Source organism: Microcebus murinus, chromosome 20, assembly GCF_040939455.1.
Source record: "Microcebus murinus isolate Inina chromosome 20, M.murinus_Inina_mat1.0, whole genome shotgun sequence".
NCBI classification, from domain to species: domain Eukaryota; kingdom Metazoa; phylum Chordata; class Mammalia; order Primates; family Cheirogaleidae; genus Microcebus; species Microcebus murinus.
In genome coordinates, this window is record NC_134123.1 from 36376878 (window position 1) to 36402324 (window position 25447).

General features: G+C 54.3%; 1 protein-coding gene across 1 annotated transcript in view; it reads left to right on the forward strand.

Annotated features, from left to right (window-relative positions):
• SLC6A6 (solute carrier family 6 member 6) overlaps positions 1-25447 on the forward strand; it is a 61549-nt gene that overhangs the window by 24584 nt on the left and 11518 nt on the right. The window contains exons 5-12 of the mRNA XM_075995915.1: positions 454-586; positions 7126-7260; positions 11281-11384; positions 11889-12013; positions 18014-18126; positions 21686-21823; positions 22562-22664; positions 25340-25440. Coding sequence (XP_075852030.1) covers positions 454-586; positions 7126-7260; positions 11281-11384; positions 11889-12013; positions 18014-18126; positions 21686-21823; positions 22562-22664; positions 25340-25440 — 952 coding nt within the window. The remainder of the gene's footprint in view (positions 1-453; positions 587-7125; positions 7261-11280; positions 11385-11888; positions 12014-18013; positions 18127-21685; positions 21824-22561; positions 22665-25339; positions 25441-25447) is intronic.

A 25447-nucleotide genomic window follows, 5' to 3' on the forward strand; every position in this document is an offset into this window, starting at 1 on the left:
CGGGAAAAAACCTGCAGAGGTTAATGGAGCGCTAGTTAGAGGTCAGGGCCTCCAGTCTCGGCCTCCCGCCGGCCGGGAAAAAACGTGCAGAGGCTAACAGAGCGCTAGTTAGAGGCCAGGGCCTCCAGTCTGGGCCTCCCGCCGGCCGGGAAAAACATGCAGAGGTTAACGGAGCATTAGTTAGAGGCCGGGGCCTCCAGTCTCGGCCTCCCGCCGGCCGGGAAAAACATGCAGAGGTTCACGGAGCCTTAGAGGCCAGGGCCTCCAGTCTGGGCCTCCCGCCGGCCGGGAAAAAACGTGCAGAAGCTAACAGAGCGCTAGTTAGAGGCCGGGGCCTCCAGTCTCGGCCTCCCGCCGGCCGGGAAAAACGTGCAGAGGCTAACGGAGCCTTAGAGGCCAGGGCCTCCAGTCTCGGCCTCCCGACCGGCCTCTCTCTGTGTGCTCGGCCTCCAGGCGCAACGTGCTCAGCCTGTCGCCCGGGATCGACCACCTGGGCTCTCTCAAGTGGGACCTCGCCCTCTGCCTCCTCCTGGTCTGGCTGATCTGCTTCTTCTGCATCTGGAAGGGCGTCCGGTCCACGGGGAAGGTGAGTCCGGAGGCCGGCCCTCCGCCCCCACCCGCGCGGCCTCCCTGGGTGGAGGCCGCTCCCGGCCTCCCTGGCTCCACCGGGTCCGGGAGGTTCTGAGCTGGGAGATCGGGCGTGGCCCCTGATTTGCTTTCTGGGTTTGTTTTTTTTCCCTCCTCGGACTGGGCGAGCGCTCACGGCGGGCGCGGGCCTCCTGCCTCGGCCTCCCTCCCCGGGGTAGAAGCCGGGACGACAGGCGTGAGCCTCCACGCCCGGCTCGTTTTTTTTTTTTTTTTTTTTTGTATATATATATTTTTTTTAGTTGTTCAAAATAGTTTTTTTCTATTTTTTTTTTTTTTTTAGTCTCGCTTTTGCTCACTCCTGGCCTCGAGCGAGCCTCCTGCCTCGGCCTCCCTCCCGATTACCTGGGATGACAGGCATGGGCCACCACGCCCGGCTCGTTTTTTTTTTTATATATATATTTTCAGTCGTCCAGCAATTTTTTTTTCTATTTCTTTTTAGTCTCGCTCTTGCTCAGGCTGGCCTCCAACTCCCGGCCTCGAGCGAGCCTCCCGCCTCGGCCTCCCTCCCGAGTGCGCCACCACACCTGGCTGATGTTTTCTTTTTTTGTTGTTGTATATGTATTTTTAGTTGTCTAAATAATTTATTTTTTAGTAGAGACGGGGTCTCGCTCTTGCTCAGGCTGGCCTCCAACTCCCGGCCTCGAGCGATCCTCCCGCCTCGGCCTCCCTCCCGAGTAGCTGGGACTACAGGCATGCGCCTCCACGCCCGGCTCGTTTTTTTCTCTGTATATTTTCAGTCGGCCGATTAATTTCTATTTTTTTAAGTAGAGACGGGGTCTCGCTCTTGCTCAGCCTGGCCTCGACCTCCCGGCCTCCAGGGATCCTCCCGCCTCGGCCTCCCCCTCCTTTGCGTCTCCCCGGCCCTTGAGTTCTTTTCGGACTTGACCTCCTGGCTTGGAACCGCCGGGGTCGGTTGTCGGGGCGGGTTATTAGCCGGCCATTAAACCGCCCGCCCGAGGCGGCCGGGGCGGAGGCTGGCTCTCGGCCCGAGTGGAGGCCGGAGATTAATGGTTGACATTAACGGCCACTGGGCCGTGAGCCATTAACCAGCCCGGCCGCTAATCATTAACACGCCAGGGCGGCCTTTTTTCATTTCTTTGAGGCCGAGTCCCGCTCTGTCGCCCGGGCCGGAGCGAGCGCCGGGGCGTCAGCCTCGCTCACAGCGGCCTCCGACCCCTGGCCTCCAGCGAGCCTCCCGCCTCGGCCTCCCTCCCGAGTAGCTGGGACTACAGGCGTGCGCCTCCACGCCCGGCTCGTTTTTTCTATGTATTTTTAGTTGCCCAATTAATTTCTATTTTTTTTTTTTAGTAGAGACGGGTCTCGCTCTCGCTCAGGCCGGCCTCCAACTCCTGGCCTCGAGCGATCCTCCCTCCTCGGCCTCCCGGAGTGCTGGGATGACAGGCGTGAGCCTCCGCGCCCGGCTCGTTTATTTTTCTATATATATTTTTAGTCGTCCGGCTCATTTATTTCTATTTTTAGTAGAGACGGGGTCTCGCTCTCGCTCGGGCCGGCCTCCAACTCCCGGCCTCGAGCGATCCTCCCGCCTCGGCCTCCCTCCCGAGTAGCTGGGGCTACAGGCGTGAGCCTCCACGCCCGGCTCGTTTCTTTTCTCTCTATTTTTTACTTGGCCGATTTTTTAAAAACAGACAAGGGGGGGTCTCGCTCTCGCTCGGGCCGGCCTCCGACTCCCGGCCTCGAGCGAGCCTCCCTCCTCGGCCTCCCTCCCAGAGTAGCCGGGACGAGGGGCGGCAGGGCCTCGGCGAGCCGGTCTAAAGCCGCCCCGGTGGGGACGTGACCGTCTGGAGGCCGCCCCGGCCTCCCGCCGGGCGAAAGCCTCCACCCAGTCTGTTGGCAGAGGCTGGGGGCCTCCCTTGGGGAGGCGGGCGGGGTTCCGGGAACAATAGCGAGGCCCCGGGCCAGCCCCCGGGGGAGAGGCCGGGACGGGTGGACACAGGCCGGGAGGATTTCCTGAGGGGAGACCCCGCTGACAGGCCGCCGCCCGCCCGCCGGCCTCTACTGGCCTCCAGCCCTGGCCTCCGTCCAAGGCCGGGCTCACAGCCAACAGGCAGGCAGGCACACGGGGCCTCCCCCTGCGTGCTGGCCCCGTTGCCACGGCAGCTGTCGCCCGGGCGACGGCCTTTGCGAGGCTCAGGGCCTCCGCTCCGGCCTCCGGGACTCCACAAGTGAGGACTCCGTGCGGTTTTATTCGCTTTTTTTTTTTCTATATATATATTATTTTTTTGAGTCGTGCGGCCCATTTCTTTTCTAGTTTTTGTTTTTTGTTTTTTTTTTTTATGGTAGAGACGGGGTCTCGCTCTCGCTCGGGCCGGTTTTGAGCTCCCGGCCTCGAGCGAGCCTCCCGCCTCGGCCTCCCTCCCGAGTAGCTGGGACGACAGGCGCGAGCCTCCGCGCCCGGCTCGTTTTTTCTGTATATTTTTTTTAGTTGGGCAATTCATTTATTTCTTTTTTTTTTTTTTTTTTTTTTAGCAGAGACGGGGTCTCGCTCTTGCTCAGGCCGGCCTCCAGCTCCTGGCCTCGAGCGAGCCTCCCTCCTCGGCCTCCCAGAGTGCCGGGATGACAGTTTTCCTATATACTTTTAGTTGGCCAATGAATTTCTTTCTATTTTTCTTTTTCTTTTTTTTTTTTAGTAGAGACGGGGTCTCGCTCTTGCTCAGGCTGGCCTCCAACTCCCGGCCTCGAGCGAGCCTCCCGCCTCGGCCTCCCCCCCGAGTAGCTGGGACTACAGGCATGAGCCTCCACGCCCGGCTCATTTTTTTTCTATATATTTTTAGTTGGGCAATCAATTCCTTCCTATTTTTAGTAGAGACCGGGCCTCGCTCTTGCTCACGGAGTCCGGCCTCCACCTCCCGACCCCCTCGGACCCATCCTCCCTCCTCGGCCTCCCCCTCCCAGAGTGCCGGCACGACAGGCCCGAGCCTCCCCGGCGCCCGGCCTCCGTGACCCCGCCGAACCCTCTCACCACGACCTCTCCCACCCCGTTTCCCCGGGCGGGGAAACCGAGGCCCAGAGAGGCTGGTTGACCTGCCCGGGGTCACACAGCCGGCGGGGTGCCGGGCAACGTCCTGACGCCCGGGGTGGCCGAGGCGGAGGCCGAGGCGGAGGCCGAGGCCAGCCGGGCCCGTGCCCTGAGGTCGCAGGGGGGATGGTGGGGTTCAGGAAGGGTTCGATCCAGGCGCCTCCACGGGCCGGAGGCTTTCGGGGACGGAGGCTGGGACGGAGTTTTCCCCCCCGGGCGAAAAGCTGGAAAAATACCGGGTCCCCGCGGGGCCAAGTCCGCCCCGCGCCGGCCTCTCCCCGGCCTCTCCCGGGAGGCTTTTCTCCCCCGGGGAGTGGGGAAGAAAAGTCACGGAAAATTCCGGACTCCGGCTCTCTGTCTGCCTCTCCCCGGGGAGGGTCTTTCTCCCGGTTCTGCAAAACAAGGCCGGGCCTCGCCCCCCTGCCTCCCCGGCCCGGCCTCCGCCGCTCCTGGTGGCTCTGTCAGCCCAGGCAGGCAGGGGGCGGGGGGGGGCGTCACCTCTCCGTGCCTCGGTTTACCCCAGGTTAGGAAAGGCACTTGTGAGCGTGGTGGTATTTTTTATTTTTTTTGGGGTGAGCGCCGGGGCGTCAAAATCGCTCACGGCGGCCCCCGACTCCTGGCCTCGAGCGATGGGCCTCCCGCCTCGGCCTCCCTCCCGAGTGGCTGGGACGACAGGCACGCGCCTCCACGCCCGGCTCGTTTTTTATATATATATATATATTTTTTTTTTTAGTTGCTCAATTAATTTTTTTTCTATTTTTTTGGTAGAGACGGGGTCTCGCTCTTGCTCAGGCTGGCCTCTAACTCCTGGCCTCGAGCGATCCTCCTGCCTTGGCCTCCCTGAGTGCTGGGACGACAGGCGTGAGCCTCCGCGCCCGGCTCGGTTTTTTTCTGTATATTTTTAGTTGTCCAGTGCATTTATTTCTTATTTTTTTTTAGTGGAGACGGGGTCTCGCTCTTGGGCTCAGGCTGGCCTCGAACCCCTGGCCTCGAGCGAGCCTCCCGCCTCGGCCTCCCTCCCGAGTAGCTGGGGCTACAGGCGTGCGCCTCCACGCCCGGCTAATATTTTTCTTTCTATATGTTTTTAGTTGCTCAATTAATTTTTTTTCTATTTTTTTAGTAGAGACGGGGTCTCGCTCTTGCTCAGGCTGGCCTCGACCTCCTGACCTCGAGCGAGCCTCCCGCCTCGGCCTCCCAGAGTGCTGGGATATCTGATTCTTTCCAAGTGGCGAGGGTTAAATGGGTGAATATTCCAGTTAACAGACGGCCTGGGCCGGGTGTGGAGGCGCATGCCTGTCGTCCCAGCTACTCGGGAGGGAGGCCGAGGCGGGAGGATCGCTCGAGGTCAGGAGGTCGAGGCCGGCCTGAGCAAGAGCGAGACCCCGTCTCTACTAAGAAAAAATTGAAAGAAATTAGCCAAACAACTAATATATATAGAAAAAACGAGCCGGGCGTGGTGGCGCACGCCTGTAGTCCCAGCTACTTGGGAGGGAGGCCGAGGAGGGAGGCTCGCTCGAGGTCGGGAGTTGGAGGCCAGCCTGAGCAAGAGCGAGACCCCGTCTCTACCAAAAATAGAAAGAAATGAGCTGGATAACTAAAAATATATAGAAAAAAAAAAATGAGCCGGGCGCGGAGGCTCACGCCTGTCGTCCCAGCGCTCTGGGAGGCCGAGGAGGGAGGCTCGCTCACTCGAGGTCGGGAGTCGGAGGCCAGCCTGAGCAAGAGCGAGACCCCGTCTCTACTAAAAAAGAAAAAGAAAGAAATTAGCTGGACAACTAAAGACACAAATACATAAAAAAATGAGCTGGGCACTATAGCATTCCGGAGGGAGGCCGAGGAGGGAGGATCACTCGAGGCCGGGAGTTTGAAACCAGCCTGAGCAAGAGCGAGACCCCGTCTCTACTAAAAATAGGAAGAAATTAATTGGCCAACTAAAAATATATATAGAAAAAAACGAGCCGGGCGTGGAGGCGCACGCCCGTCGTCCCAGCTACTCGGGAGGGAGGCCGAGGCGGGAGGCTCACTCGATCCCAGGAGTCGGAGGCCGCCGTGAGCGAGGCCGACGCCCCGGCGCTCACCCCGGCCCGGGCGACAGTCTCGAAATTAAAAAAAGAAACGACGACACGGGTTGACAGGCGTGTTGGCACCTAAGTAAGCGTTTGTTAAACGGATTAAATAGGCGGAAAGGAGTGAGGCCGGGGGGGGGCCTCCACCTCTAGGGCCTCCACACAAAGCCTCCGGACACGGGAGGCCCCGGCGGAGGCCCAGGCCGGCTTTGTAGAGGCCGTTTCCCCGCGTCCCCCCCCCCACCCCCCAGGAGACCCGGGTCACCGGCCCCTGCCCCGAGTTCATTGTTCCCAGAGGAGGAGGCCGGCCTCTATCTGCCCAACTGCCTCCCCTCAGGAAGGGAGGTGGCCCCAGGTGGCTTTTTTGTTTAATTTTATTCTTTTTTTTTTTTTTTATGATTTGTTATTGATTCATTTTTTTTTTAATTTAAATTAAAAATGCAAACATTCATTCCTTCTTTTATTGCGCATTTGTTCATCTCGTTGCACGTTTATTCTTTCTTTTTTATTCCGTTTTTTTTTTTTATTTTTATTGTTTTTTTTTTTGAGGCGCAGAGTCCGGCTCTGTCGCCCGGGGCCGGAGCGAGCGCCGTGGCCTCGGCCTCGCTCACAGCGGCCTCCGACTCCCGGCCTCGAGCCAGCCTCCCTCCTCGGCCTCCCTCCCGAGTAGCCGGGACGACAGGCGCGTGCGCCTCCACGCCCGGCTCGTTTTTTTTCTATAGATTTTTAGTTTTGCAACTTATTTTCTATTTTTTTTTTTAGTAGAGACGGGGGTCTCACTCTTGCTCAGAGGTGGTTTCGAGAGCCTGGCCTCGACCGAGCCTCCCTCCTCGGCCTCCCTCCCGAGTAGCCGGGACTCCAGGCGTGAGCCTCCACGCCCGGCTCGTTTTTTTTCTCTCTCTCTCTATTTTTTATTCCTCCATCTCATTTCTTTCTACTTATTTTTTTTTAGCCGAACCCCGGGGAGTCTCACCTCGATCTTCCCGCTTAAAACCGGCCTCCTTTTCCCCGATCCTCCCTCCTCGGCCTCCCCGATGGCGGGCCTTGGGCCTCCCACCCCGGTGGGGACCCCCCGGCCCCTTTCCTCGTTGTCCCTTTGAACCCTTTGAACCCCGACCTCTACTAAAGACGGGGGTCAGGGCTTCTCCTCCTCCCCCCGGAACCCGAATTCGGCCTGGAGGAGGCCCAGAGAGGTCAAGCCACCTGCCCGGGGCCACACAGCGCCCATCCGGCAGAACGCTGTCTGGCCGTCCGCCCGTGACTCCCGGGGGGGGTCTGACGGGGGGGACACAGAGGAAAACTTGGGGGTTTCCCCCCCCACCAGGCTGAACCCCCTTTTCCTCCTCCCCGGCCCCCCAATACCCCACCCGCCAGGTCGTCTACTTTACGGCCACGTTCCCCTTCGCCATGCTGCTGGTCCTGCTGGTCCGGGGGCTCACCCTGCCCGGCGCGGGCGAAGGCATCAAGTTCTACCTGTACCCCGACATCAGCCGCCTGGGGGACCCCCAGGTAACCATGGCAACCGGGGCCCCTCCCCCGCCCGCCCAGGGTCAGGGGCCGGGGGGTTGACCCCAGGATCTCGGGGTGGGGGGTGAAGGGTCAAGGGGACGTCCCCCTTCTCTGTGCATGTGTGTGCGTGTGTGTTCCGGGGACGGAGGTCCCCGGGCGGGCCTCCCGCCTCGGCCTCCCTCCACTACCCAAGTAGAGGCTGGGCGTGGGCCACCGGGCCCCGGCTCGTTTTTTTTTTTTTGTTTTTTTTTTTTTCTATATATTTTTGGTTGTTCGAGTCGTTTTCTGTTTTTGTGGTAGAGGCGGGGTCTCGCTCTCGCTCAGAGCTGGTTTCGAACTTCTGGCCTCGAGCGAGCCTCCCTCCTCGGCCTCCCTCCCGAGTAGCTGGGACGACAGGCGTGGGCCACCGCGCCCGGCTCGTTTTTTTTTTTTTTTTTCCTATATGTTTTTAGTTGTTTTGCTAATTTCTTTGTATTTTTTTTTTTTTAGTAGAGACAGGGTCTCGCTCTTGCTCAGAGCTGGTTTGGAGAGCCTGGCCTCGAGCGAGCCTCCCGCCTCAGCCTCCCTCCCTCCCAAGTAACTGGGATGACAGGTGTGAGCCACCGCGCCCGGCTCGTTTTTTTTCCCCTATATGTTTTTAGTTTTTCAACTAATTTTCTATTTTTTTTAGTAGAGAAGGGGTCTCGCTCTTGCTCAGACGATTGAATACTTTATTGGAGAAATATCGAATTATCGTCGACATTTTGTCGCCAAACTATCGAACCATCTTCGATACTTTGTTGCCAAACTATCGAATATTTTGTTGCCAAGCTATCAAACTATCTTTGATACTTTGTTGCCAAACTATGAAACTATGTTCGATACTTTTTTGCCAAACAATCGAATATTTTATTGGGAAACTATCGAATTATTGTCGATACTTTGTTGCCACACGATCGAATACTTTGTTGCGAAACTATCGAACTACTTTCGATACTTTGTTGCCAAAGTATAAAACTACACTTGATACTTTTTTGCCAAACGATCGAATATTTTATTGGGAAACTATCAAATTATCGTCGATACTTTGTTGCCAAACTACCGAACTATCTTCGATACTTTGTTGCCAAACGATCGAATATTTTGTTGCGGAACTATCGAACCATCTTCAATACTTTCTTGCCAAACTTTAAAACTACGTTCGATACTTTTTTGCCAAATGATCAAATACTTTATTGGGAAACTGTCAAATTGTCGTCGATATTTTGTTGTCAACTATAGAATACGTTGTTGCCAAACTATCGAATATTTTGTTGCCAAAATATCGAACTATCTTCGATACTTTGTTGCCAGACGATCAAATACTTTGTTGCGAAACTACAGAACTATCTTCGGTACTTTGTTGCCAAACTATAAAACTATGTTCGACACTTTTTTGCCAAACGATCGAATACTTTATTGGGAAACTATGAAATTATCTTCGATACTTTGTTGCCAAACTATCAAACTGTCTTTGATACTTAGTTGCCGAACGATCGAATACTTTGTTGTGAAACTATCAAACTATCATTGATACTTTGTTGCCAAAGTATAAAACTAAGTTCGATAATTTTTTGACAAAAGATCGAATACTTTATTGGGAAACTATCGGATTATCGTTGATACTTTGTCACCAAACTATCGAACTATATTCCATATGTTGTTGCCAAAATATCGAATATTTTGTTGCCAAACTGCCAAACCATCTTCGATACTTTGTTGCCAAACTATAAAACTACGTCCGATACTTTGTTGCCAAACGATCGAATATTTTGTTGCCGAACTATCGAATTATCATCGACACTTTGTGGCCAAAGTATAGAATACTTTGTCACCAAACAATCAAACTGTCATTGATACTTTGTTGCCAAACGATCGAACTATCGTCGATACTTTGTTGCCAAACTTTAAAACTACGTTTGATACTTTTTTGCCAAACGATCAGATACTTTATTGGGAAACTATCAAATTATCGTCGATACTTTGTTGCCAAACGATCGAACCATCTTTGATACTTTGTTGCCAAACGATCGAATATTTTGTTGCGAAACTATCGGACTATCATAAATACTTTGTTGCCAAACTGTAAAACTACGTCCGATACTTTTTTGCCAAACGATCGAATACTTTATTGGGAAACTATCGAATTATCGTCGACCCTTTGTCACCAAACTATCGAATCATCTTCGATACTTTGTTGCCAAACTATCGAACTGTCTTCCATATGTTGTTGCCAAAATATCGAATATTTTGTTGCCAAACGATCGAACTATCTTCGATACTTTGTCGCCAAACTATAAAACTATGTTCGATACTTTTTTGCCAAACGATCTAATACTTTATGGGGAAAGTATCAAATTATTGTCGATACTTTGTTGCCAAACTATAAAACTACGTCCGATACTTTGTTGCCAAACGATCAAATACTTTATTGGGGAAGTATCGAATTATCGTCGACACTTTGTCGCCAAACTATCGAACCATCTTCGATATTTTGTTGCCAAACGATCGAACTATCGTCGACACTTTGTCGCCAAACTATCGAATATTTTGTTGCCAAGCTATCAAACTATCTTCGATAGTTTGTTGCCAAACGATCGTATACTTTATTGCAAAGCTATCAAACTATCATTGATACTTTGTTGCCAAACTATAAAACTATGTCCGATACTTTTTTGCCAAACGATCGAATACTTTATTGGGAAACTATCGAATTATCGTCGACACTTTGTTGCCAAACAATCGAACCATTTTTGATACTTTGTTGCCAAACAATCGAACTATCTTCGATACTTTGTTGCCAGACTATCAAACTATGTTCGATACTTTTTTGCCAAACGATCAAACACTTTATTGGGAAACTACCGAATTTTCGTCGACACTTTGTTGCCAAACTGTTGAATATTTTGTTGACGAATGATCGAACTATCTTCGATACTTCGTTGCCAAACTACCGAACTATGTTCGATACTTTGTTGCCGAACGATCTCAATCCATGTTCGATACTTTGTTGCCAAACCATAAAACTACGTCCGATACTTTTTTGCCAAACGATCGAATACTTTATTGGGAAACTATCGAATTATCGTCGACACTTTGTTGCCAAACTATAGAATACTTTGTTGCCAAATTATCGAACCATCTTCGATACTTTGTTTCCAAACGATCGAATAGTTTGTTGCGAAACTGTCGAACTATCTTCGATACTTTGTTGCCAAACGATCGAACTATCTTCGATACTTTGTTGCCAAACTATTGAACTATCTTTGAAACTTTGTTGCCAAACGATCGAATATTTTGTTGCCAAACTATTGAACTATCTTCGATACTTTGTTGCCAAACGATTGAATACTTTGTTGCCAAACTATCGAACTATCTTCAATACTTTGTTGCCAAACGATCGAACCATCTTCGATACTTTGTTTCCAAACGATCGAATATTTTGTTGCAAAATGTTGAACTATCTTTGATACTTTGTTGCCAAACGATCGAACCATCTTCGATACTTTGTTTCCAAACGATCGAATATTTTGTTGCCAAACGATCAAACCATCTTCGATACTTTGTTGCCAAACGATCGAATATTTTGTTGCGAAACTGTCGAACCATCTTCGATACTTTGTTTCCAAACGATCGAATATTTTGTTGCCAAACGATCAAACCATCTTCGATACTTTGTTGCCAAACGATCGAACCATCTTCGATACTTTGTAACCCGATGAGACCCCTCGTTGGGCGGGGGAGGGGGTGGGTCTGCAATCCGGAATCTTCTGCCTCAAACGCCCCCCCATACCTGACCGGGGGGGTGGGTTCTTGGTCCCGGGCCTCCCGGCATGGCCTCCTCGCGAAGTCCCCCACGATTTGGGGGAAACGGGATTCCACGCGGCCGAGAACTGAGGCCGCCGCCTCCTCCTCCAGGGAGTCCACCCTGATTGCCCTTTTTTTTTTCTCTCTCTCTGTCTCTCTCTGTCCCCTTGTTGCTTACCTGCCCGGCCGGGCCAGGTGTGGATCGACGCGGGGACCCAGATCTTCTTCTCCTACGCGATTTGCCTGGGGGCCATGACCTCGCTGGGGAGCTATAACAAGTACAAGTACAACTCGTACAGGCAAGTGTCGGGGGGTACGTCCTGGGTTGTCCCCGGCAACGGGTCCGAGGGTAGCCGTGGCGACGACGTTTGAAGGGAAAGAGAGTAGGCTCGCGTGCACCTGTCGTCCCAGCTGCTCGGGAGGAGGCCGAGGAGGGAGGCTCGTGCTGGAGGCCGGGAGGTGGAGGCCAGCCCGAGCAAGAGCGAGACCCCGTCTCTGCTAAAAAAATAATAGAAAGAAATGAGCCGGACGACTAAAAATATGTAGAGAAAAACGAGCCGGGTGTCGTGGTGTCACACGCCTGCAGTCCCAGCTACTCGGGAGAGGGAGGCCGAGGCGGGAGGCTCGCTGGAGGCCAGGAGTCGGAGGCCGCTGTGGGCGAGGCTGAGGCCACGGCGCTCACTCCGGCCCGGGCGACAGAGCGAGACTCGGCCTCAAAGGAGAGGGAGGCCGAGGAGGGCGAGGCCGGCTGGCCGAGGAGGGCGAGGCCGGCTGGCCTCGGCTGACCCGCCCCGGCCTCGCAGGGACTGCCTCCTGCTCGGGTGCCTCAACAGCGGGACGAGCTTCGTGTCCGGCTTCGCCATCTTCTCCATCCTGGGCTTCATGGCGCAGGAGCAGGGCGTGGACATCGCGGAGGTGGCCGAGTCAGGTGCGTGCCGCCCCTCCCCCGTCCCCCTCCCCGCAGGTTCCCTCCCCCTCCCACGTCACCCTCCCCCTCACCATCCCCCATCAGCATCCCTCCCCTCCCCATCACCCTCCCTCCCCCTCCCCCATCACCATCTCTCCCCCTCCCCATCACCCTCCCTCCCCCTCCCCCATCACCATCCCTCCCCTCCCCCATCACCCTCCCCATCACCATCCCTCCCCCATCACCATCCCTCCCCCATCACCATCCCTCCCCCTTCACCGTCCCTCCCCTCCCCATCACCATCCCTCCCCTCCCCATCACTCTCCCCATCACCATCCCTCCCCTCCCCATCACCCTCCCCCATCACCATCCCTCCCCTCCCCCATGACCATCCCTCCCCTCCCCCATCACCATCCCCATCACCCTCCCTCCCCCTCCCCATCACCCTCCCTCCCCCATCACCATCCCTCCCCCTTCACCGTCCCTCCCCTCCCCCATCACCATCCCCATCACCCTCCCTCCCCCTCCCCATCACCCTCCCTCCCCCATCACCCTCCCTCCCCCATCACCATCCCTCCCCCTCCCCATCACCCTCCCTCCCCCATCACCATCCCTCCCCCTCCCCATCACCCTCCCTCCCCCATCAACATCCCTCCCCCTCCCCATCACCCTCCCTCCCCCATCAACATCCCTCCCCCTCCCCATCACCCTCCCTCCCCCTCCCCATCACTCTCCCTCCCCCATCAACATCCCTCCCCCTCCCCATCACCATCCCTCCCCCTGCCCATCACCCTCCCTCCCCCATCACCATCCCTCCCCCATCACCATCCCTCCCCCATCACCCTCCCTCCCCCATCACCATCCCTCCCCCATCACCCTCCCTCCCCCATCACCATCCCTCCCCCATCACCATCCCTCCCCCATCACCATCCCTCCCCCTCCCCCTTCACCGTCCCTCCCCCTCCCCATCACCATCCCTCCTCATCACCATCCCTCCCCTCCCCCTTCACCGTCCCTCCCCTCCCCATCACCCTCCCCCATCACCATCCCTCCCCTCCCCCATCACCATCCCTCCCCTCCCCCATCACCATCCCCATCACCCTCCCTCCCCCTCCCCATCACCCTCCCTCCCCCATCACCATCCCTCCCCCTTCACCGTCCCTCCCCTCCCCCATCACCATCACCATCACCCTCCCTCCCCCTCCCCCATCACCCTCCCTCCCCCATCACCATCCCTCCCCCTCCCCATCACCCTCCCTCCCCCATCACCCTCCCTCCCCCATCACCATCCCTCCCCCTCCCCATCACCCTCCCTCCCCCTCCCCATCACCCTCCCTCCCCCATCAACATCCCTCCCCCTCCCCATCACCCTCCCTCCCCATCAACATCCCTCCCCCTCCCCATCACCCTCCCTCCCCCATCAACATCCCTCCCCCTCCCCATCACCCTCCCTCCCCCATCAACATCCCTCCCCCTCCCCATCACCCTCCCTCCCCCATCAACATCCCTCCCCCTCCCCATCACCCTCCCTCCCCCTCCCCATCACTCTCCCTCCCCCATCAACATCCCTCCCCCTCCCCATCACCATCCCTCCCCCTCCCCATCACCCTCCCTCCCCCTCCCCATCACCATCCCTCCCCCTCCCCATCACCCTCCCTCCCCCTCCCCATCACCCTCCCTCCCCCTCCCCATCACCATCCCTCCCCCTCCCCATCACCCTCCCTCCCCCTCCCCATCACTCTCCCTCCCCCATCAACATCCCTCCCCCTCCCCATCACCATCCCTCCCCCTCCCCATCACCCTCCCTCCCCCTCCCCATCACCCTCCCTCCCCCTCCCCATCACTCTCCCTCCCCCTCCCCATCACCCTCCCTCCCCCTCCCCATCACCATCCCTCCCCCTCCCCATCACCCTCCCTCCCCCTCCCCATCACCCTCCCTCCCCCTCCCCATCACCCTCCCTCCCCCTCCCCATCACTCTCCCTCCCCCATCAACATCCCTCTCCCTCCCCATCACCATCCCTCCCCCTCCCCATCACCCTCCCTCCCCCTCCCCATCACCATCCCTCCCCCATCAACATCCCTCCCCCTCCCCCATCACATCCCTCCCCCTCCCCATCACCCTCCCTCCCCCTCCCCATCACCCTCCCTCCCCCTCCCCATCCCTCCCCCTCCCCATCACCATCCCTCCCCCTCCCCATCACCCTCCCTCCCCCTCCCCATCACCCTCCCTCCCCCATCACCATCCCTCCCCCTCCCCCATCACATCCCTCCCCCTCCCCATCACATCCCTCCCCCTCCCCCATCACATCCCTCCCCCTCCCCCATCACCATCCCTCCCCCTCCCCATCACATCCCTCCCCCTCCCCCATCACATCCCTCCCCCTCCCCCATCACTATCCCTCCCCCATCACCATCCCTAACCCTCCCTCCCCTCTCTCCTTCCTCCCCCCTTCCACTCCTCCTCTACCCTCCCCCTCCCCCTCCCCTGGTCTTCCCCTCCCATCCCCCCTCCACCTGCCCCCGCCCCGCCCCCACACGGGGGAGGGGGACTCTGTATGGGGGAGGGGAACGGCTCTAATTTCTCAGTCCCCTCGGCCCCCGGCCCTGAATATCCAAGAGTCGCAGGCTGCTACCCGCCATTTTTTTTCAAAAAACAAATTTTATTTTTTATTTTTGAAGTTGCGACGCATCAGTAAGAGTCTCTGCAGAAACCGCCTGTGTTGGGGGCGTAGGGGAGAGGCGGGGAAGAAGGAGGCCCTGGTCTCTCCAAAGGCGCCTCCCACCCCAGCACGGCCTCAATATCAGAGAGGCCCAGCGCTCGGGGAGGCCGAGGCGGGAGGCTCGCTCGAGGCCGGGAGGTGGAGGCCAGCCTGAGCAAGAGCGAGACCCCGTCTCTACTAAAATAAAAATAGAAAGAAATGAGCCAAACAACTAAGAATATATAGAAAAAAATGAGCCGGGCGTGGAGGCGCATGCTTGTATAGTCCCAGCTACTCGGGAGGGAGGCCGAGGCGGGAGGATCGCTGGAGGCCAGGAGTTGGAGGCCAGCCTCTGAGCAAGAGCGAGACCCCCTGTCTTTAACAAAATAAAAATAAAAATAGAAAGAAATGAGCCGAACAACTAAAAATATATAGAAAAAATGAGCCGGGCGTGGTGGCGCGTGCCTGTAGTCCCAGCTACTCGGGAGGGAGGCCGAGGCGGGAGGCTCGGTCGAGGCCAGGAGTTGGAGGCCAGCCTCTGAGCAAGAGCGAGACCCCCTGTCTTTAACAAAAAAAAAAATAAAAATAGAAAGAAATGAGCTGGACAACTAAAAAAATATAGAAAAAACGAGCCGGGCGCGGCGGCTCACGCCTGTCGTCCCAGCTACCTGTGAGATGATGGAGGCCGAGGCGGGAGGCTCGTCGCTGGAGCCTCGAATTGGGAGGCCGCCGTGAGCTAGAGGCCGACTGGCCCCAGCCCGGGCGACAGAGCCAGACTCTGTCTTCCAAAAACGATAAAAATAAAAAAAATTAGAAGAAGAGATTACGCTTCCTCTGGGGAGGGGCAGGTGTTTGCAAACAAGCCTCCGATCCGGCCTCCACTCTTAAGTGGTTTCCCTTCCCGCCGCCGGCTTCTGCCGTTGATTCCCGGGCGTCCGGATCCTCGGAGATGATTCCTCTAATGAGCTTTTATTTTTATTTTATTTTTTTTAACAAGCTCCCAGGGGACCTCGTCTTTCCGAGCCCAGAGATAATTAACCTCGGCCTCCACCGGCCTCCGTTTCATGTCTCTCGGCCACACACGCGTGTTTGCGTGTGTCTTCCTCTCTCTCTGTCCCTCCAGTTCTCCGGGATTTTGCCGTTATTTTAATTTTTTATTTTATATTCTGGGGACAAGAATCTCGCTCTGAGGCCCGGGCTGGAGCCTCCGAATTGGAGGCTCGAGCAGTGAGCCTCCCGCCTCGGCCTCCCTCTCCCCCGAGTAGCTGGGACGACAGGCGTGCGCCACCACGCCCGGCTCGTTTTTTTCTATATATATATATATTTTTTTAGTTGGCCGATTAATTTCTTTCTATTTTTTCAGTAGAGACGGGGTCTCGCTCTTGCTCAGGCTGGTTTCGGACTCCTGACCTCCAGCGAGCCTCCCGCCTCGGCCTCCTAAGTAGCTGGGATGATAGCTACTAAATATTTTTAATTATTTTAAATATTTTAAAGTATTTTAATATTTTAAGAATATCAAAATGTTTTTTAAACATTTAAAAAATATTTTGAAAATATTTCTTAAAACATTTTTTTAGCTGTCCAACCTCCCGCCTCGGCCTCCTAAGTAGCTGGGACGACAGCTAGTAAATATTTTAAAAATATTTTAAATATTTTAAAGCATTTTAATATTTTAAAAGTATTAAAATAGTTTTTAAATATTTTAAGAGATTTTAAAAAATATTTTAAAAAATATTTTCTAAAATATTCTTTTAGCTGCCCAACTAATTTCTTTGTATTTTTTTTTTAGTAGAGACGGGGTCTCGCTCTTGCTCAGGCTGGCCTCGACCTCCTGAGCTCGAGCGAGCCTCCCGCCTCAGCCTCCTAAGTAGCTGGGATGACAGCTAGTTTCAATATCATAAAATTTAATATTTAAAAACTTATTTTAATGTTTAAAATTAATATTTAAAATTTAATTTAATATTTAAAAATATTAAAATATTTTTTAAATATTTTTAAAATATTTTAAAAAATATTTTAAAGTACTTTTAAAAATTTTTTTTAGCTGCCCAACTAATTTCTTTGTATTTTTTTTTTTTTTTTTAGTAGAGACGGGGTCTCGCTCTTGCTCAGGCTGGCCTCGAACTCCTGACCTCGAGCGAGCCTCCCGCCTCGGCCTCCTAAGTAGCTGGGACTACAGCTAGTAAATATTTTAAAAAATATTTTAATATTTTAAAATTTAATATTTAAATATTTATTTTAATGTTTAAAATTTTAAATTAATATTTGAAATTTAATTTAATATTTAAAAACATTAAAATATTTTTTAAATATTTTAAGAGATTTTGAAAAATATTTTAAAATATTTTCTAAAACATTTTTTTAGCTGCCCAACTAATTTCTTTGTATTTTTTTTTTAGTAGAGACGGGGTCTCGCTCTTGCTCAGGCTGGCCTCCAACTCCCGGCCTCGAGCGAGCCTCCTGCCTCAGCCTCCTAAGTAGCTGGGACAACAGCTACTAAATATTTTAAAAATATTTTAAAATATTTCAATATCATAAAATTTAATATTTAAAAATTTATTTTAATGTTTAAAATTTAAAATTAATATTTGAAATTTAATTTAATATTTAAAAACATTAAAATATTCTTTAAATATTTTAAGAGATTTTAAAAAATATTTTAAAATATTTCTAAAAATATTTTTTAGTTGCCCAACTAATTTCTTTGTATTTTTTTTTTTTTTTTTAGTAGAGACGGGGTCTCGCTCTTGCTCTGGCTGGTTTTGAACTCCTGACCTTGAGCAATCCGCCCGCCTCGGCCTCCCTCCCGAGTAGCTGGGACCACAGGCGCGAGCCTCCACGCCCGGCTCGTTTTTTTTCTCTATATATCTATTTTTCAGTCGTCCAGCTCATTTCTTTCTAATTTTTTTTAGTAGACACGGGGCCTCGCTTTTGTTCAGGCCGGCCTCGACCTCCCGCACCATCCTCCCTCCTCAGCCTCCCTCCCCGACCTTACCTGCATGAGCCTCCAAGCCCGGCCTCCCTCCCCCTTTCCCCCCAACCCCTGGCTCGGACAACCTCGACGTGACCCTTGACCTCCTTGGTGTTTGGGGGGATGAGGGGGTCAGGGGTCAGGGGCCAGCGGGGGTGGGGGGAACCCCTTCTTTTTCCCCGTACCCCCTGAACCCCGCGCCCCGGTAACCAGAGTCCAAGGGCGTCTCTGTGTGTGTGTGTGTGTGTGCCTCAGTTTCCCCCCTCTGCCATCTCTGGCCGCCGATAATGACGTCCTTTTTCCTGCCTCTATTTCCCCTCCCGTGTGTGTCTCTCTCTGTCTGTGTTCAGGGCCCGGCCTGGCCTTCATCGCGTACCCCAAGGCGGTCACCATGATGCCCCTGCCCACCTTCTGGTCCATCCTCTTCTTCATCATGCTCCTCTTGCTCGGGCTGGACAGCCAGGTAGGTCCGACCCCCGGGGCGGCCCCGTCCCCCGCCCCCCCCGAGTCCCCCCGGAAAACCCGATCCGCTCAGGGCACCCCCAAAAGGGACACTGAGGCCGCGGGCCCGAGAAACCAATCCGGGGACGGCAGGCGCGAGGGCCGGCGCCGGGCAGCCACGTTGCGCTCCGAGGCCAGACACTGGGATTGGGGGTGTAGGGGCAGCACCTCGGAGACTGGGTGTCGCGGTGTTGTCGTGACAACCGTTCGGGGATGGGGAGGCACCCCCCCTCAAAAATAGCACCCAGCATTCCCCCGAGGAGGGATGGGGGCCTTCCGGAAGGTTCCGCCGGCCGGGAATCTTTCAGCGGGTGGGTGGGGGGAGGCCGGGGAGAAGCCACGACTGGGTTTAGGGGTGGCACCGTCAGAACTCGGGGTGAATCGGGCAGGTTTTGGCACCCTCCCCACCCCCAACCCCCACCCCCGGATCCGGGCCTCAGTTTCTCCATCCGGAAAATGGGTGCGATCGTCGGTCCCTGGAGGGTCCGGGCGGCTGAGACCCTAAGGGAGACCGTTGGCCGGGCCTCCCCGCCGGCTTCGGGGACTTGGAGAGAGGAGGCCGAGGCGGGAGGATCGCTCGAGGTCGGGAGGTCGAGGCCGGCCTGAGCAAGAGGGAGACCCCCTTGTCTCTACCAAAAAAAGAAAATAGAAAGAAATTAATTGGTCAATTAAAATTATATAGAAAAACTGTGATCCCGGCACTCTGGGAGGCCGAGGCGGGAGGATCGCTCGAGGTCAGGAGTTCGAAACCAGCCTGAGCGAGAGCGAGACCCCCCGTCTCTACTAAAAAAAATAGAAAAAAATTAATTGAGCAACTGAAAATATATAGAAAAAACGAGCCGGGCGTGGAGGCGCGTGCCTGTCGTCCCAGCTACTCGGGAGGGAGGCCGAGGCGGGAGGCTCGCTGGAGGCCAGGAGTCGGAGGCCGCTGTGAGCGAGGCCGACGCCACGGCACTCACTCCAGCCCGGGCGACAGAGCGAGACTCGGTCTCCAAAAAATAAAATAACCAGACTCCCCAGGCCGACGGCTTTTAGACTTTCTCCCTGAGCTGGAGGAGAAATTAGAAAAACAAATTAGAGGCTAATAGACAACCAGCCGGGACGTCCAACTCGTGGGCCTCCACCTCCTGGCCTCCAGCGAGCCTCCCGCCTCAGCCTCCCTCCCGGGTAGCTGGGACTACAGGCATGCGCCACCACGCCCGGCTCGTTTTTTCTATATATTTTTAGTTGGCCGATTCATTTCTTTCTATTTTTAGTAGAGACGGGGTCTCGCTCTTGCTCAGGCTGGCCTCAAACTCCTGACCTCGAGCGAGCCTCCCGCCTCGGCCTCCTCCCAGAGTGCTGGGATGACAGGCGTGAGCCTCCGCGCCCGGCCTTCTATTTTTTTTTTTTTTTTTTAGTAGAGACCAGGGGGGTTCTCGCTCTTGCTCGACCTCCCGGCCTCGAGCGATCCTCCCTCCCCGGCCTCCACGTGCGCTCCCGGCCTCAAATCGGCTCCTTAGAACCAGCCAGAAGTCACAGGCTGAGACAACAGGCTCGGGGCCGGGTTTCAGGGAAGACACTGAGCGCCTCTCCCCTCCCTCTTCCTCTTCCTCTTCCCCTTCCTCTTCCCCTTCCTCTTCCTCTTCCTCTCCCCCTTCCTCTCCCCCTTCCTCTTCCCCTTCCTCTCCCTCTTCCCCTTCCTCTTCCCCTTCCTCTTCCCCTTCCTCTTCCTCTTCCTCTCCCCCTTCCTCTCCCCCTTCCCCTTCCTCTTCTTCCCCTTCCTCTTCTTCCCCTTCCTCTTCTTCCCCTTCCTCTTCTTTCCCTTCCTCTTCTTCCCCTTCCTCTTTCTCTTCCTCCTCCCCTTCCCCTCCCTCTTCCTTTTCTTCTTCCCGTTCCCCTTCCTCTTCCCCTTATTCTTCCTCTCCCCCTTCCCCTTCCTCTCCCCCTTCCTCTCCCCCTTCCCCTTCCTCTTCCTCCTCCCCTTCCCCTTTCTCTTCCCCCTCCTCTTCCTCTTCGTCTCCCCCTTCCTCTTCCTCTTCCCCTTCCCCCTGTCCCTCTTTCCCTTCCCCTTCCTCTTCTTTCCCTTCCTCTTCCCCTTCCTCTTTCTCTTCCTCCTCCCCTTCCCCTCCCTCTTCCTTTTCCTCTTCCCCTTTCTCTTCCCCCTCCTCTTCCTCTTCTTCTTCCCCTTCCCCTTCCCCTTCCTCTCCCCCTCCCCCTTCCTCTCCCCCTTCCCCTCCCCCTTCCTCTCCCCCTTCCTCTCCCCCTTCCTCTTCCCCTTCCTCTCCCCCTTCCTCTTCCCCTTCCTCTCCCTCTTCCCCTTCCCCTTCCTCTCCCCCTTCCCCTTCCCCTTCCTCTCCCTCTTCCCCTTCCCCTTCCTCTCCCCCTTCCTCTTCCCCTTCTCCCTCTTCCCCTTCTCCCCCTTCCCCTCCCCCTTCCTCTCCCCCTTCCTCTCCCCCTTCCCCTTCCCCTTCCTCTCCCCCTTCCTCTTCCCCTTCTCCCTCTTCCCCTTCTCCCCCTTCCCCTCCCCCTTCCTCTCCCCCTTCCTCTTCCCCTTCCTCTTCCCCTTCCTCTCCCCCTTCCTCTTCCCCTTCCTCTCCCCCTTCCTCTTCCCCTTCCTCTCCCTCTTCCCCTTCCCCTTCCTCTCCCCCTTCCTCTTCCCCTTCTCCCTCTTCCCCTTCTCCCCCTTCCCCTCCCCCTTCCTCTCCCCCTTCCTCTTCCCCTTCCTCTCCCCCTTCCCCTTCCCCTTCCTCTCCCCCTTCCTCTTCCCCTTCTCCCTCTTCCCCTTCTCCCCCTTCCCCTCCCCCTTCCTCTCCCCCTTCCTCTCCCCCTTCCTCTTCCCCTTCTCCCCCTTCCCCTCCCCCTTCCTCTCCCCCTTCCTCTCCCCCTTCCTCTTCCCCTTCTCCCCCTTCCCCTCCCCCTTCCTCTCCCCCTTCCTCTTCCCCTTCCTCTCCCCCTTCCCCTCCCCCTTCCTCTCCCCCTTCCTCTTCCCCTTCCTCTCCCTCTTCCCCTTCCCCTTCCTCTCCCCCTTCCCCTTCCCCTTCCTCTCCCCCTTCCTCTTCCCCTTCCTCTTCCCCTTCCTCTTCCCCTTCCTCTCCCCCTTCCTCTTCCCCTTCCTCTCCCTCTTCCCCTTCCCCTTCCTCTCCCCCTTCCCCTCCCCCTTCCCCTCCCCCTTCCTCTTCCCCTTCCTCTTCCCCTTCCTCTCCCCCTTCCTCTTCCCCTTCCTCTTCCCCTTCCTCTCCCCTTCCTCTCCCCCTTCCTCTCCCCCTTCCTCTTCCCCTTCCTCTCCCCCTTCCTCTTCCCCTTCCTCTTCCCCTTCCCCTCCCCCTTCCTCTCCCCCTTCCTCTCCCCCTTCCTCTTCCCCTTCCTCTCCCTCTTCCCCTTCCTCTTCCCCTTCCTCTTCCCCTTCCTCTTCCCCTTCCTCTCCCCTTCCTCTTCCTCTTCCTCTCCCCCTTCCTCTTCCTCTTCCTCTCCCCCTTCCCCTTCCCCTTCCTCTCCCCTTCCTCTTCCCCTTCCCCTCCCCCTCCCCCTCCCCCCCGCAGTTCGTGGAGGTCGAGGGGCAGATCACGTCGCTGGTGGACCTGTGCCCGTCCTTCCTCACGCGCGGCTACCACCGCGAGATCTTCATCGCCGTCATGTGCAGCATCAGCTACCTGCTCGGGCTGCCCATGGTCACCGAGGTAGGCGGCCCTCTCGGGAGGCCGAGGGTGGAGGCCGGGGTGGAGGCCGGAAAGCCACGGGTGAAAAAAAAAAAAAAAAAAGACCGGGGAGGCAGAGAGGGGCGGCCTCGAACCCCAGCCTCGCTTTCGGGGTTTCTTCCTCTCTTCTGTCTTGGAGACGGAGCCTCGTGTCCTCCTGCCGGCCTCCGACACCTGGGCTCTCAGGCGAGCCTCCCGCCTCGGCCTCCCTCCCGAGTAGAGGCTGGGACAACAGGCATGCGCCACCACGCCCGGCTCATTTTTTCTCCATATATTTTTACTTCCCCAATTAATTTCTTTCTATTTTTAGTAGAGACGGGGTCTCGCTCTCGCTCAGGCTGGCCTCCAACTCCTGACCTCGAGCGATCCTCCCGCCTCGGCCTCCCCGAGTAGCCGGGACTACAGGCGTGAGCCTCCACGACAGCTAAATTTTTTTTTTTTTCTTTTTAGTTGTTTGGCTAATTTCTTTCTATTATCATTATTTTTTTTTTAGTCTAGACCGGGCCTCGCTCTTGCTCAGAGGCCGGCCTCGACCTCCTGACCTCTAGCGATCCTCCCGCCTCGGCCTCCGTTTTTTTTTTTTTTTCTTTCTTTTTATAAGTTGTCATTGATTCGCCAGCGCTCTTTGCATAGGAAGGCGGTTGAGGGTTCGATTGCCAAATAACAAATCTGTCTTCTCCACGTTTTTTGGGGTTTTTTTTTTTTTTCCTGTCTCTGCAGGGCGGAATGTACGTTTTCCAACTCTTTGACTACTACGCGGCCAGCGGCGTCTGCCTCCTGTGGGTGGCGTTCTTCGAGTGTTTCGTGGTGGCCTGGATATACGGTGAGCGCGTGTTTGCTTTATGTGTTTATTTATGTTTCGTATATTTATTATATTTATTATTTTATTATTTATTTATATGGCATATATTTGTTATATTTATTATATTATTGTTATTTATTTATAATTTTATATTTTTATTTATATAGCATGTTTATTTATATTTATTATGTTCGTTATATTGTTATTTATTTATATTTTTATATATTTATTTATATAGCATATATTTACTTATATTTATTATATTATTGTTATTTATTTATATTTATATTTATTTATATAGCACATATTTATTATATTTATTATTTTATTGTTATTTATTTATATTTTTATATTTTTATTTATATAGCATGTTTATTTATATTTATTATGTTCGTTATATTATTATTTATTTATATTTTTATATATTTATTTATATAACATATATTTATTTATATTTAGTATGCTCATTATATTATTATTTATTTATATTTATATTTATTTATATAGCATATATTTATTATATTTATTATATTATTGTTACTTTATTTATATATTTTTATTTATATGGCATATATTTATTTATGTTTATTATATTTGTTATATTATTATTTGTTTATATTTTTATGTGTTTATTTTTATAGCATATGTTTATTTATGTCTATTATACTTATTATATTATTATCCGTTTCGGCCTCTACCCTGGGACTCCGATTAGCCTCTACCCTGGGACTCCGATGATTAGCCTCTACCCTGGGAGTCTCTACCCTGGGACTCCGATGATTAGCCTCTACCCTGGGAGTCCGATGATTAGCCTCTACCCTGGGACTCCGATGATTAGCCTCTACCCTGGGAGTCCGATGATTAGCCTCCACCCTGGGAGTCCGATGATTAGCCTCTACCCTGGGACTCCGATGATTAGCCTCTACCCTGGGAGTCCGATGATTAGCCTCTACCCTGGGAGTCCGATGATTAGCCTCCACCCTGGGAGTCCGATGATTAGCCTCTACCCTGGGACTCTGATGATTAGCCTCTACCCTGGGACTCCGATTAGCCTCCACCCTGGGAGTCCGATGATTAGCCTCCACCCTGGGAGTCCGATGATTAGCCTCTACCCTGGGAGTCCGATGATTAGCCTCTACCCTGGGACTCCGATGATTAGCCTCTACCCTGGGAGTCTGATGATTAGCCTCTACCCTGGGACTCCGATGATTAGCCTCTACCCTGGGAGTCCGATGATTAGCCTCTACCCTGGGACTCTGATGATTAGCCTCTACCCTGGGACTCCGACGATTAGCCTCTACCCTGGGAGTCTGATGATTAGCCTCTACCCTGGGACTCCGATGATTAGCCTCCACCCTGGGACTCCGATGATTAGCCTCTACCCTGGGAGTCCGATGATTAGCCTCTACCCTGGGACTCCGATGATTAGCCTCCACCCTGGGACTCCGATGATTAGCCTCCACCCTGGGAGTCCGATGATTAGCCTCTACCCTGGGAGTCCGATGATTAGCCTCTACCCTGGGACTCCGATGATTAGCCTCTACCCTGGGAGTCTGATGATTAGCCTCTACCCTGGGACTCCGATGATTAGCCTCTACCCTGGGACTCCGATGATTAGCCTCTACCCTGGGACTCCGATGATTAGCCTCTACCCTGGGACTCCGATTAGCCTCTACCCTGGGACTCCGATGATTAGCCTCTACCCTGGGACTCCGATGATTAGCCTCTACCCTGGGACTCCGATGATTAGCCTCCACCCTGGGACTCCAATGATTAGCCTCCACCCTGGGAGTCCAATGATTAGCCTCTACCCTGGGAGTCCGATGATTAGCCTCTACCCTGGGAGTCCGATGATTAGCCTCTACCCTGGGACTCCGATGATTAGCCTCTACCCTGGGACTCTGATTAGCCTCTGTCCTGGGACTCCGATGATTAGCCTCCACCCTGGGAGTCCGATGATTAGCCTCCACCCTGGGACTCCGATGATTAGCCTCTACCCTGAGACTCTGATTAGCCTCTACCCTGGGACTCCGATGATTAGCCTCTACCCTGGGAGTCCAATGATTAGCCTCTACCCTGGGAGTCCGATGATTAGCCTCTACCCTGGGACTCCGACGATTAGCCTCTACCCTGGGACTCCGATGATTAGCCTCTACCCTGAGACTCTGATTAGCCTCTACCCTGGGACTCCGATTAGCCTCTACCCTGGGACTCCGATGATTAGCCTCTACCCTGAGACTCCAATGATTAGCCTCTACCCTGGGAGTCTGATTAGCCTCTACCCTGGGACTCCGATGATTAGCCTCTACCCTGAGACTCTGATTAGCCTCTACCCCGGGACTCCGTCCTGGGCCTCCAATCGCCAGGGGGGAAAGACAAAAAAATATATAAAATAAAATGCAGGTCGCGCCCGCAGTTCGATTCTGTTCGGGGAGAGTCCGTCAAAAGAGAGAGAGAAAAGAGAGGACAGGGTGGAGGCCCGGAGGCTGCTGCTATGGCCTTGTCTCCCCGGGAATTCGGCCCCGGGGGGTGGGGGGGACCCCCCGGAAATCGGGTCCCCTTGTTTGGGGGGGCGGCTTCTTCTTGGAGGAGGGGGAAAATTAAGACGAGAGAGAGAGGCCCGTGTCGTTCTGGGGGAATCGGGCGAGGCTGGGAAAGTGTAGAGGCCGGAACGTTCTCTCGTGTGTCTCCCCCAGGCGGGGACAATTTCTACGACGGGATCGAGGACATGATCGGCTACCGGCCGGGGCCGTGGATGAAGTACAGCTGGGCCGTGATCACGCCCGTGCTCTGCGTGGTGAGTT